We start from the raw sequence: 13,370 nt of genomic DNA, 5'->3' as shown, positions 1-13,370 counted from the left end.
ATATAGAAGATAATCTTCCCATAAAGTTAAACTCTTCCATCCATCCTTCCCCTGTTTTCTCCCACAGATGTGCTCATCAGGGTTTATGTTCAGGTATCATGTGTCCACCTTCACAACAATATCAATACAGTCCACGTCATGAGAAGTGCAATGGGCAGTATGGGCAGGACTGCAAATGAAAACGAGAAACCCAAGATCACAGACTGTGAATGAAGATGAACGACGCGTCTCCACTTCCTGCCACTATCCAGATATGAAGCCAAAATATCCCCAACATGCCAACGTGCCATCTTGCACATGAAACCCAAGAATGTGTGGACGCTTTAAATCCATTTGGAGTCATCATCTGACAGCACTGACCTGGTGATCTTGTCGGTGCAGGACATGGTGATGAGCTGCTCGCCCTGTAAGACGCCGTCCCACGTCTGCACCGGCCCCCGACATCGCACCGGCACCGTTCCCTCCCCGGACTCGATTTTGGTCCGCAGGTGGTTTCGGTGCTTCCTCATGAGGTGTCTGCTGCTGTGTACTGTCAGACGCACAACACACACACACACACAACCACATTTCAGGTCACTAGGTCATTCCTTATTCCATTTACTTTTGCTGGATACCCAGTTTAATGAGCAAATAATGTAATGTGTCATTTCTAAATAATACAAAGTCAATTAGCCTTCAATACAAAGAAAGTGGAGACTCCAATATTACACAATATAGCCATGAATTGTTGCAGCCTCTAATAATTATGGATGTTCTCAGCTCCTAATTATTGGTGTAACTAGCTGCATGGAAACTGAAACAGTATAAAAGTTGACATGCAGCACAATATTATCATTATTATTATTAATAATTATTCTAATGAGGTGACAACAATATATTCTGGTTTATCATCTGTCCGGTGAATGAGAAAATTCATTCATACAGCTTCAAGCAGCTTTCACCAAACCATTAATCTGCAGCAGACAACAAATACTGCAGCTCCTTCCAAAGCAAGAAGTTTAAATGAGGTTAATGGGCTCTTTTAGGGAATTAGATGTATTCTGGGACCGTCGCCTGCCTGGTTGTTAATGGAACAAGCGTTCGATTGGATTGCTGCTGGAACAGTCGGCGGTTTGGGAGGAAGGACGAGTCATTCCCCGGAACCGAGACACTTTGGACACTTTACAGTAGGAGAGATATAATAAAGTATCACTTAACAAACAACACAACAACCCACGCTTAGTTAACAGCGTCAGCAAGAGCACAGGTCCCTGATCCATTCAAACCACTTTCCTGTGGTTTCACGTGGGTGTTCAGGGCAGCGTGACCTCTACACACTGATGATTGATTAAAAGATGCAGTCTTCACTAGCACTCTGCACGGTAAAAAAAAAAATCTCTCAAACTCAAACCAACCAAAATACATATCAAGATAAATATTTTCACATCAGTTGATATACATAATTAGAACAATAAATGTCTCTATGTTATTATTAGGTTTTAAACTCTTCTTCATGAGCGGAGGACAGGGTCTGTATGTGGAACGCATATCTCACAAAGTGTTCATCGTATTGGCTTCACACTTGGCATGTGTATTCTTAATGGCCAGAGGAAATGTGTTGTGTTGCTGTTATTTGAACGCATGATACATTTAATAATAATAACACTGACTATATTGCAGATAAACCAGGTAGGATGAACACAAAGTTTTCTAACTTCACTCTGCACCGTAGACTGTTTTTAAAAAGCTCTGCACACAAACAATAAAAAGTGACAGTATATTGTAGAACTGTTAAAGGAGGACTCACTAATGACTGAAGGAATAATTCTAGAGGCAAACAGAACAGACACTGCACAAAACGGAGGTAGATCAATTATGTGTTAAACCTATCAACATATCAATAGGCTAAATATTTAACATTTGTTGGATTGCTATTGATGGAATTTACATTTCTATAATATGATATATGATATTGTTTTACCACCCAACCCTAATTCAAACAGAAGATGTAGATAGATAATCGTTGTTTTTATCCCATAACCTCTTTTACTGAAGGAGAAACTCTCCTTCCTTTCCAGTTTTTCCTCTGTGGCTGTGAAAAAAATGTGTAAAAAAAATTAAGCCCCCCCCCCCCTGACTTGCAGCTCAGAAATATTCCAGCAGAAGGTACTAAGTCATTTTTCTAATCTCCGAGAGTGCACTGCTGAACATTTAAAAAGGTTTAATGACACAAAACGTCAAGTTCAAAGGCTCCTCTGATCTGACGCCATCGTCTTTTCTGCCTCTCTCCGCTGGTTTCATGAAAATCCCAGCATGTACTGAGCTGTGTACATACATGCTCTCCGAGCTTCAATCTGCGATGACAGATGGAGAGAGAACGTATGCATTCTACGTATGGAAACAGCCGTCCCAGATTACTCGTCTGAACTCAGAGGCAACCAGAAAAAATGCTGAGGAATCTAAACGAACGTAGAATTTAATTTAAGTGTGTAAGCGATTAAATGTCACAGCGTGGCTGAAAGAGGCCAGAGAAGGTGTGGGACATGAAAAAGATGCCAGCTTCTTCAGAGGAAATGATTTTAGAGGCTGAATCAGGGCAATGGCAGATGAAACGAAATACCAATGTATGTTTGTGTGTAGTAAAATAGTCTAATCTTTATATTTTCAGTGTTGTTAACCCAACGGGTATCTTACAGTCAGTGGAGATTTCATAGGGCGAGTTGAGTCGCCCGTCGCCACACGGTGACGTGCTGATGTACATGTGGAAGTGGACGTCGTCCCTCAACCTGAAGCCGCACTCCTTGTGCCGCACGAATATCGACTCCTCCCAGTCCTCTGGCCTTTTACTTCAGGAGTGAAGGAGGGAGGAGGAAAAAAAACACAACAAGAACAAGAGAGACGGATGAGAAAAAGTAGCACCATTCATCACAACACGGGAAATAGATTTCGAGAGAGATGGACACCGGCCCTCGCTCCGACCACGGCCCCATTCTCCTGCCATCAGATGGACTCCTGGACATTACTCAGGCTGTCCTAATGTCTCAGGGGAGACAGGGGGAGGGCGTTTAACCCACTCCTCGAAACATGCTTTGTATTTATGTCAACATAGAGACAAATGAAGAACTGGCTGAGCTAAAATAGTGATTAAAATAAAACAAACATGACAGAAAGAGAAATTTCACATGACTGAGACAAGATGTTGACAAAATCTTGTCAATCTTATTAATAAATATTGATAACTATCATAAACATATATTGTTGACAACAAATGAAAACCAAAAACCATTTTAAAATATCCTTTTTTAATGAAAGTCCTCTACATTTTCATTCCTGAAGAGACTAAATCAAACAATGACAAACTCCACAAACACTTCTCCCACTCTGGCTGCAGGAGCTTGGAACGCACAGAGGTGGGAAATGAACATGACATCAACGGCGGCGCTTTGATCAGGCGACATTTGCACCCACTTTAAAAATAACACTGCAGAGGAAAAAGCGCGCGTGTCGTTTTGTCAGGAGAGAAGCCCCCACCACAAACCTGAAGATGAACCACTCAGAATAAGATGACTTCTGTTAAGATGTTAATAGTGTTAAATACTTTTAAAGCCATATTAAAAAAAAAATCCTACATTATGTGTTAGCATCTCACGACTATGGGACATTGCTTGGAGGTGAGTCTTTAACATCGATGAAAAGTCAGTAGTCCAGTCAGATACATTACATAACTTTTAATTAAGACACATTTATTCGCTCAATTCTCATTTTTTATCCTCTGAAAACGTAATAAAATACAAACTGTGACTATGACTATAAATGAACATGGATTTTTCTTTATCTCGAGACTAAGAGTAAATCTAAAACTAACTAAGGGAATTAACAATAATTTAAGGAGCAGCACGGTTTGCAGCGGCACCGGCGCAAATTCACATTAAGATAAGAATTAGAGATCAAATAAAAGGCTCCAGTCAAATGTTTAAGACAGCTACATCTGGAGATTAGCAAAGTTGTTTTTCCATCCATTAATACTGAAAACTTGCAATATGGCAAACTAGGTGACACATAATCGAACTTAAAACTCTTCAAAACTGGGTCATTGTTTGTGCTGCATGCGGGAATATGAGCTTCATCACTCACATGCACAAGTTCATCCACAATATATTTAAAGTATGCATCACGATGCAAAGCACGGCTGCACTCTTTACACAACCTCTCCTCTGTCTCCCGTGTCCTTTCACTCAGTGTAAATATGGCAGTTCTGGCCTTTTGTGTGGTCATTTCATTATGACTTATCTTCCCCATTAGCCGTTTTACTCAGCTGCAAAGTCTCCGTACCTGCCACCCAGCATTGTGCTAAGACAAAAAGTCAGTGCTGCGTATGCAAATATGACATTCAACAATCTCGACTTCTAGCCGCTTATCTGATGAATCAGCGTCGCTATAGGGTTCCTCGGGGGGGGGAGCTCAAAAACAAAATAAATGCTTGTGCACTGGAGGTGGTAAGGAGTCAGAACTCATCGCGACTGTCCCCTGATGCCCGTAAAAAAAATTATCTTTGGGACAGTCTATGTGAACAGAAAGTAGTTAAAAAAGTGCTAAAAACGAATATGCCACTGAGAGGCTGAGCTGAACGGATCTGTTTTGGTGATGGTACGCTTGGTTAGCTGGAGAGAACAGCACACGTATGGCTCGTTGGTTTTTGAAAAGTCTCCGGTGGACAAAGCATGGCGGTTTGCATGAGGCCTATTATCGGGATTGTTCTTTGGCACTGCAGCGGGAGGTCACAACAAACAAGATGTTTCATGTTATTAAGCACACTGTGATGCATAATGTGATGCAGTGCATACTGAAGACCATTGGAGGCAGCTTGTGAACTAAAAGGCTTACGGCGCAATGGCTGCTACAGTGTAACTTGGACTTATACATATTCACTGGAGGAATATTAAGTAAGTACTTTTACCTCAGTATTAATTGAGATACTTGTTCCTTACTCCCATTTGTCTGCTCCTTTATTTAAATTGTACTATTTTCTCCAATGTATAATTACTGGATAGAATATGACCATCCTCTAAAATGAGTTCAAACTGTTAAAAATGAAAACACCAAAATGCTGTTTAGAAGTTTATACATCAGTAATTATAATCCATTCAAATGAAAGGGGATGTTTTTACGCATTATGATTACCTTTATATTCATTACTAGCTAAATTAAGTAACATTTGGTTTTTTAGAAATAAGTTGGGGTTTATGATCTATATGGCATAAACCAACCCGTGTACATGGATCATGTACACATGATCAGCAAAGAACATCAAATGGAGGCAATGTGCCGGCTTTCCAGCCTATCGATCGACTACTTCTTCTGAGTGTAATCTGGCTATTTCAGGGCCTTAATACCACAGAGGCATCAGGGCTGCAGAAAGTCAAAGTACAGCACCATTAAAACTGCCTGTGTGTCTTAAATATACCGCTGAAGATAAAGCTATTACCTCAAGAAGAGTTCAAGTTGAGAGTAGAGGAAGCGTAGCAGCGCTCTTCGGGCCGTGACTTCGGCGTGACAGTCATTGACCACCTGCCCCTGGTCACTCAGATACTCGCCGTTGATGCACTTGGTGCCCGTGGATAAGGCCACCACCTGGGCGTGCCTCAGGTCCAGTCCTGTTGAACACATACACAAAGACAAATGTTCCTGTCATCGGTTCCATTGACTGCATTGATTCCTCAATGCAGGAGCTTAATAGCAACCGTCAGTGTTTAATAGCATGTCAGTAAAGTGGGAAACATTAGGGTGCTCAGATTATAGATGTAGCTGTTGTTTTTCTGTTTGTAATTTATGTTTTTATGCTGAATCAATAAGTGAATGGAACAGAGGTGTCATAGCTTAATCCTTCCATCCATCAATTGTCTACACCGCTTATCCTTTGAGGGCTGTTGGGGGAGCTGGAGCCAATCACAGCATTAATCGAGAAGCGACACCCTGGACAAGTCTCCAGAGTATCGTAGGACCAACATACAGAGACAAACAGCCATTCACTCTCGCATCCACATCTACATACAATTGAGAGTCTGCAGTTAACCTAACCCCAATTTGCATGTCTTTGGACTGTGGGAGGAGCTGGAATACCCAGAGAAAACCCATGCAAACACATGGAGTACATTCAAGCTCCACACAGCAAGACACTAATCAAACCGGGATTCGAACCAGGAACCTTATTGCTGTGAGGCAACAGTGTTAGCTAACCACAATATCTATATCATAGCTTAATATTTTTGAAAATATTCCTAAAAAGTTTTCTCAAGCCCTTTTCCAGAAATAAATACAGAATTCTGGGAAAAGGGACTCCCAGGGTGCATTACAGCTCCCAAACTGTGCACATTTTGACTGCTTAACTTTCACAGTTTGGCCTGGGAAAGTAGTAATACAATTATATTGTATAATCCGATATCTTGCCATGTCAAGAATTTTCATCAGGCGACAGACTGAGGTTGGTCACATCTCAAACAGTAAAAAAAAAATCCAAAGGAAAAGAGAATGAAAAGGGAAATCTCTGGTTACTGGGTTATTTCCATAACCACTGTTCTTGGAGTACCGTGAATGTGGGTCTCTCTCAGAGGCCGCTATCACACCATCCAGAATTAACCAGATCACCCATGAATATAAACCAGGCCGACACTACACCCACATCAAGAAGCTTCACATTCAGCGGCACACTGGAGTGGCCTGAGTCTAAAGCCAGCAAAGGAAGGAGGAAACCCCTTCTCCATTATTTACTCTGAAACCCAAGCTCAACAGGTTCTCTCTGACTATGTGGTCAGATGCTGCAATCGACCAATCATGGACATACAACCGCCTGAGCTGTCCTTGTCCCACCCACCTGCAAACCCCTTTGCATGACCAGATTCTGATCATTCATCCTCTGAGGAGCAAATGTCTTATGTCTTTGTGGATGATATACTTGATGACATAATCAAAGATATTTAACATAAAATTATAATAACAGCATAAAAACAGCACAGAGAACCAGACTCTCCACATTCAAGGAGACTATCAGAACCACTACGGCAGATACAGTTAGATAGTTTAGTCCTGTGGTTCCCAACCGAGGAGTCAGGCCCCTCCAAATTTGTATTTATTAATTTATTAAGAAAGAGGAACAAATAACGATCAGATTTTTTAAAAATTGTTTATGGAACTTTTGTCTGATCTTTGCATTTTTTTAAATCATATTATATCGTATACACATTATTTGATTATTTGAATAATAAGTGAATACTTAAACCAGATGAGAAATGTCTCTTTGGTAACAATTAAACCATCTGACACAACAATTTGATAAGTTTAGTGATTCTTTTTTTATGCAGTGTAGAGATGATAATAGTTCCCTCTGAAATGTAGCAGATTAGAAGCATGAAACAGCATAAAATGGAAATACTCAAGTAAAGTATATAAATAATATAAATATAATTCGATATTTTCTACTACTGCAAGCATGTGTCCCTAACAAAAGCAGTACACCGTGTAGCACACATGCTTAATCATTAATTTCATGGTTAATTGTCAGCTATTGCCTCCGTGACAATCAGAACCTGGAGAGTTGCAGATAACTCATACGGTGGGAGACATTTCTACTGTGACTGGTGAAACAAGAGGAGAGATCGCAGATCACACGTCATCCCTGCCTCGCCTCGACTTTCTCTTTTCTCAGCGAGGATTCAGGCCAGCACCCGGCCGTGTGCGAGGCCCGGCTGACTGACAGATAGACAGGGGTTGGGGGTGTTTGGATCAGCACGTTAACGGCATGCCATTCCTTCCTAGGCTGCCACAAATCTCTCCCATCGCCTCTGAAAGTCAGGCTTCGCTGGCTCCTGGCAGACCCGCGGGCGCCACCGGCCCCGCACAGGAGCTTTTATCTGCCTCGGCCCAGATGGCACTGTGGCGGTGGAGTCCTGACAAGGGGAGGAGGGCAGGGGAGGAAAAAGCTGAGGGAGGGTGGAATGTGTGGGGGGAAAAGAGCATATAGATGAAGAAAGGAAAGTCTGAGGTAAGATGGAACAAATTCAACTTTTTCTCAAAAAACTACAGAGAAAAACTTCAAATAGTTGATGGTATGAAGTGAGATATATGTCCTGTGCTATTTGGATTATCAAACCTTATATTCTAGGACAGAAAAAAACATTTTTATCAGTAGATTGAGATTATTTTTACATGTCGGCGTGGTCATTCGTGGACAAATCATTTTGTTGGTTTTACTTTAATTCAGAAAAAAAGTGTTTGTGTTCTGAATTAATTAAAATAAAGAAAACAGCAGAAATTTACTTATCCAGAAAAACAGGGCAAAACATTTTTTCTCAAGGGAATGCATCACGCTTCTGTCCTTAAACCTGCACTAACCGATATTTGTTTTTCTGAGAATTTAATCTCTCAGTCTCTATCAAACAAACAGCTTATCCACACTTCCAGCAGATACTATATTAGGCAACATCAACAATAATTTGGAGTCTTGTTTCTGGGCAGATGATGGATGAGGCTCAGTTTAACCCTTGGTGGGTTTTCAGAGCCTTTTCTCTGAAAGCACATGTCTGGGACGCTATGAGAGTGATGAGAGTGAACCAGTCAACTTGTCTGCCTGAAAAAAAACACAAAAACAATGAGCTAAAAGAGGCAAAAATGCTGAATGGAGCGGAGTGTGGTGTCGATTAACTGTTTATCCAGAGTCGGGTAAGTTTTGCCGAGGGTCCATTTTTTATCTGGCCTCTTTTCCCATCTACACCTGCATTAAAATGTGTTTTGGGTGATTTGTATACAATTGGACAGAGTTTGGTAAATACAGGTGTAACGTGCATTGAAGACAGATTGTGATTTGATTGTTCAAACCACCTCTGGAGGTCAAGGACACATTGTGACAGCATTGAGCTCAATCCACATACAACATCTATCTATAAGCTACAATCTTCTACTATCTTTTTTCTTGTCTTTTTTGTTTTTTGTGTCCCATGAAGACATGAAGACATGAAGAGGATGTGACATGAGCTGGACACTGGAGACACATATTAATACCAGGTGTTAATGTGATTGGTTAAAATTACATCTACAGACAATCTGGATATGAAAGTTGTTTGAATTCCAGGGGTAAATGAAGTGTCTGTGTTTTTGTTCCGCTCAGACTCTGAACTCACCAGACTCTCTGGTTCTTTCTGTCCTTCCCCTACAATCTCTCTCTCCTCCTCCTCCTCCTCCTCCTCCTCCTGCTCCTCTCTGTATGTTTGGTAGCTGATAAATAAATGTGTCCCAGCATATGGACACAAACTGAAACAATTTCAATTCACACGGTCGCATCTTTATGTCGATTTTCACTTATCTACTGTTATCCTTTTTTTAAAAGCTCTTTGAAATGTTATTTTCTAAAATCTGCTGCTTGTTCTGTGTAACCACAAAGTAATATATACTTAATTCTGATTAAAATCGACTTACATGCCATTCTTTTTTTTTTTTCAGAATGGCAAGTCAAAAGTCAAATAAAAACCAGAAGAAGCAATTCAGGATGATAAATTTAAAAAACGGTTGTAAATGATTTAAGCCCCCGCTGATATAAAATAATAATGGTTCATATGGAGAGAAATCCTACAGCCATATAAATGTATGCATTTGAGTGTTTTACCATCCATCGCAGTATTGTGAAAATCTGTAATACTTATAATATATGTATTTTGTATAAACAGATTGTGATGATATAAGTACATCAGTATGTACTGCATTAATCAAATATCCAATCATTTAATATAAACAGTAACATCATTTTTCCAATCAATACTATATAGAAGCTTTCATCTAGGGTTAGCAGAGAAAAAAAATACAGTCTGAACCTACCGCTGCACAGACAACATTTAATATTTATGACTGTATAGTGGCATAAAAATCTCTATATCATGAGTTCAACAATTGGCATTCCCTGTAAGCAGTACACCCCAATTCCTCCTCCACGATAAGGCAAGTTCAAAAAGGTAACAGACTCTCCCAATTTCATTCTCCTGCCTTTCCGTGCCGTTCCACTTTGCGATTGTTTAGATCAATTTTGCAGTGGATAATTTCTGCTGCGCTGCTCGCTAGCCTGCCATGAAATTGGCACCGAGGTTGCCTTCAGTTTGCAGGAGAGAGGAGCGGAGGACAAGAGATGAGTGAAAGAGAGCGGGTGGAGAGCCAGAGGCGCTGTGCTGTTTTTAAACCAGGAATAATCAGCTGCATCACAGAAACACAAAAAGAGAGGGTCAAAAGGAACAAGGTAGAGTGGAGTCGAAGGCCTGAGGCGCTCTTCATACACAGATACATCTGTTGATCACCGCTGATTCAAAGATGTCACAGCCTGGGATAACGGCACTGTCAAAAATCATGTACATCACAAAGTGAGCCCTGCGACTGCTCACCCCGGCAACTGCTCTGTGCCCAATACTGTCAGTGGTCTTTAACTGGAAGACAAAGCACACACGGTCTCACTATGGGGATTGGGTACCGGAATCTGGTGCCAATCAAGGCCGGTGCCTACGCGACCGAATCACAACTCAGATTTCGGTGCATCATTCCGGTGCCTGAGCTCTGTGGTGAAATAGTTGCCCTGCTTACAGGCAACATAAACATCAGCTCATGTGCCGATAGTTAACATTACACTTAACTCTACCTCAAACTCGGGTCGACACGACAACAGAAAGCCGAAAGCTAAATGGTCGAGGTTTGGCTGTATGTGAATGGATTCCAACACCGTGTACAGGAGGAATACGAAAAACCTAAAGAAGCACGTGACGATGATGGGATACATTTGAAAGCAGAGGGATGGATGCTCCATGTTTGATTCTTGTGTGATGACATGTTGAGCACACCCACCGGCACTGAGGGCGTCTCCGGCCCCGACGATCAAGAGACAACTATTGATGAGTTTGGACTATTTTGCTGTATTAAGCACTGAAACTGTTTGATTTGGTGTTTATTTATCAAAGTAGGTTAGGTTTTATTTATTTTGTTATGTTGTTTTGCACACATGTGTATATTTAAATTAAGTACACCTGTTAACAGTTGAGTTCAAATTTACCTTAGCATTCAAAAAAACTGTTTTATCCCTTTAAAAACAAATACTGTATTGGCTGTGGCACCATCTAGGCACCTGTACCATTTTAAAAGTATTGATTTAGCACCAGTATCGGCAAAAACCCAAATGATACCAAACCCTAGCTGTGGCTCAGGAGGTTGGTGGTTCAAATCCCTTTGTGGGTTCGTCCTGTCCGCATATGGAAGCATAGTCGGACTGGCCACTGGGAGGAATCGGGAGGTGGCTCCCAGTCCATCCCTGTGTGGAAGTGTCCGAGGAATGTGTGGGTGTGGGGCGTGTTAAGACTAAAGGGACTAGGCATGTATTTACCGTTCTCTATGGCGACTCAGGAGGTAAAGACACTCTGTGACTGCACATGTAACTTGTTCCACCCGATGCACACAGGTATTTTATTCACTCAACACTCTCGACACTACATGGGCGACTTTTTCCTGAGCCTGGTTGGAGTGAAAAGTGAAGTAGGGTGTGTGGTAACAATCGAGCACGGGGGTGCAATTTTCCCGTCAAGAATTAACTGGAATTAGCGCAGGCAGCATCGCCCCCCCCCCCCCCCCCCCCCCCCAAGAGGTCAAACGCGTGACAAAATTGCACTCATCTTTAAAAACCCTATAATTTAACATTATCAGGCTTTTCAAGGCTAAATTGGCCAGTTTAATTTGTTTAACGCTACTTTATATTCAGCCATGAGGATTCTGGTTTCCTCTGGGGAGAAGGTTTCGTAGCAGATCCAGTCCAAACTGCTTCAGTCATATTTTTCTTTTTTAAACAAACGAAGTAAGGTAATTTTATTATATCAGCACTTATGACTCAATTTGGTTCCTTCTAATGTCCCCCTGCTTCCTACTGTGCCACAACACTATGCCCTGCACACCAGCACTGTGCACCATGGAGTGTTTCCTGTGGCACTTAGTCATGAAAATAGAGCCAAGAAGGACATTACGACCTCATGTGTCAAGTAAAACCTGAGGGAAATACTTTTTCTGAAACAGTTGCATCAGTTTTTTTTTACGTCATGAAGCAAGTCAGCATGTTTATCAAAAAAAGCTTTAATAAACAGTCTGTGCCACCACTGCGTTTCTGCGTAACGGTGCACGGCCCCTACCACACAACACGTGTCCTGCACTTGCTGGTTCTCTGTCTGAATGTTGAGGAAAATGGCCTCACCATTGAGGCTGCGTCACACTATGTTACACAGCGCTGCAGCCGACTGGGAGCCAGTCGTTGAGGATGTTAACTCAAGAGAGCAAACCTACATCCATGTTTTGACTTCAGATGGTCTCCTCCTGGGAAAACTAAAATATGGTGGAATAAGTGATGATGTCAACGAGAGGCGCGAGGAGAGAGGGGGGGGGGAGACAGTGTGAGAACAGCTGTGTAACTGTTATATTTAAGTTCTGCCAGACTGGCTGTTATAATGAAAATAGTAGTGATACTTTATGTTATTCACAATAACAGCAGCAATGATTGCATCCATACTAATAATAATAATATAGAGTGAATAATTTCCAGAAAAGCGTTTATGATGTTAAATGAAGTTGACCTTTGACATTTTGTATATGAAATGCCACTACTTTATTTTCATTTTATCCTATTTCATCCGTTAGACATTTGTTAAAAAATGCATCACGTTTAGCGCATTATTTCTTTATGGCAAAAAAAACCATGTTTTGTGAGATCACAAATGGGACGGATGGACAACCTGTTGCTGATGTGGAGACATAAACAGGCTCCAGCCAGTCCTGGTAGACTCGGTCAGTGCCAACTACCAGTGAATAAATCCACAACCAGTATCTGGTACAATGCAGATATCTACAAGGTAAAAGTGACAACAATAGTTGCTGAGACTAATTTGAAATAATCGTGAGGAACCACAGGGAGTGTCGAACAAAAAAAAAAAGACCCATATAAATGACATGACCATGAACTTTACCCTGATCCATTATCACACACTGCAATGAAGAGACGCTACAGAGCTATTATCACAATCCCTTTATTCTCATTGGTTATACAACAGGGGGGGGAAATGTTTCCTAATAAGCCTCCCATTATCTCCGAGCGCCATAAAGCAGACATTCAAACGTTTTCTTCCAAAGCAGAATGTGCTCTGAAGGTCAACTTTTAGTAAACTCATTTATATGCCATTTAGGTTGAGCTGCACAAATCCTATCTTTCATGTGGGTTTTCATCACAAGATGATGTTGGACGATTACGCTGAATGTCAGCCAGCGTGTGTCGTTTGAATCACAGAAGATCTCTGAAAATGCTCAGCACTCACAGAGAGCCAGAGCGCGCGAGA

The 13,370-nt window shown here is 41.3% G+C and overlaps 1 protein-coding gene across 6 annotated transcripts in view; it reads right to left on the bottom strand.

The window, feature by feature from the left end:
- Positions 1-13,370, bottom strand: part of adarb2 (adenosine deaminase RNA specific B2 (inactive)) — a 183,381-nt gene that overhangs the window by 15,685 nt on the left and 154,326 nt on the right. For all 6 annotated transcript variants that reach the window (XM_034573134.1, XM_034573135.1, XM_034573138.1 and 3 more), the window contains exons 5-7: positions 5,465-5,633; positions 2,674-2,825; positions 361-529 (exon numbers count right to left, since the gene is read on the bottom strand). In XM_034573134.1, the coding sequence (XP_034429025.1) occupies positions 361-529; positions 2,674-2,825; positions 5,465-5,633 (490 nt within the window). The remainder of the gene's footprint in view (positions 1-360; positions 530-2,673; positions 2,826-5,464; positions 5,634-13,370) is intronic.

Source organism: Hippoglossus hippoglossus, chromosome 20, assembly GCF_009819705.1.
Source record: "Hippoglossus hippoglossus isolate fHipHip1 chromosome 20, fHipHip1.pri, whole genome shotgun sequence".
Classification (NCBI taxonomy): Eukaryota; Metazoa; Chordata; class Actinopteri; order Pleuronectiformes; family Pleuronectidae; genus Hippoglossus; species Hippoglossus hippoglossus.
This window is presented reverse-complemented; position numbering and strand designations above follow the sequence as displayed.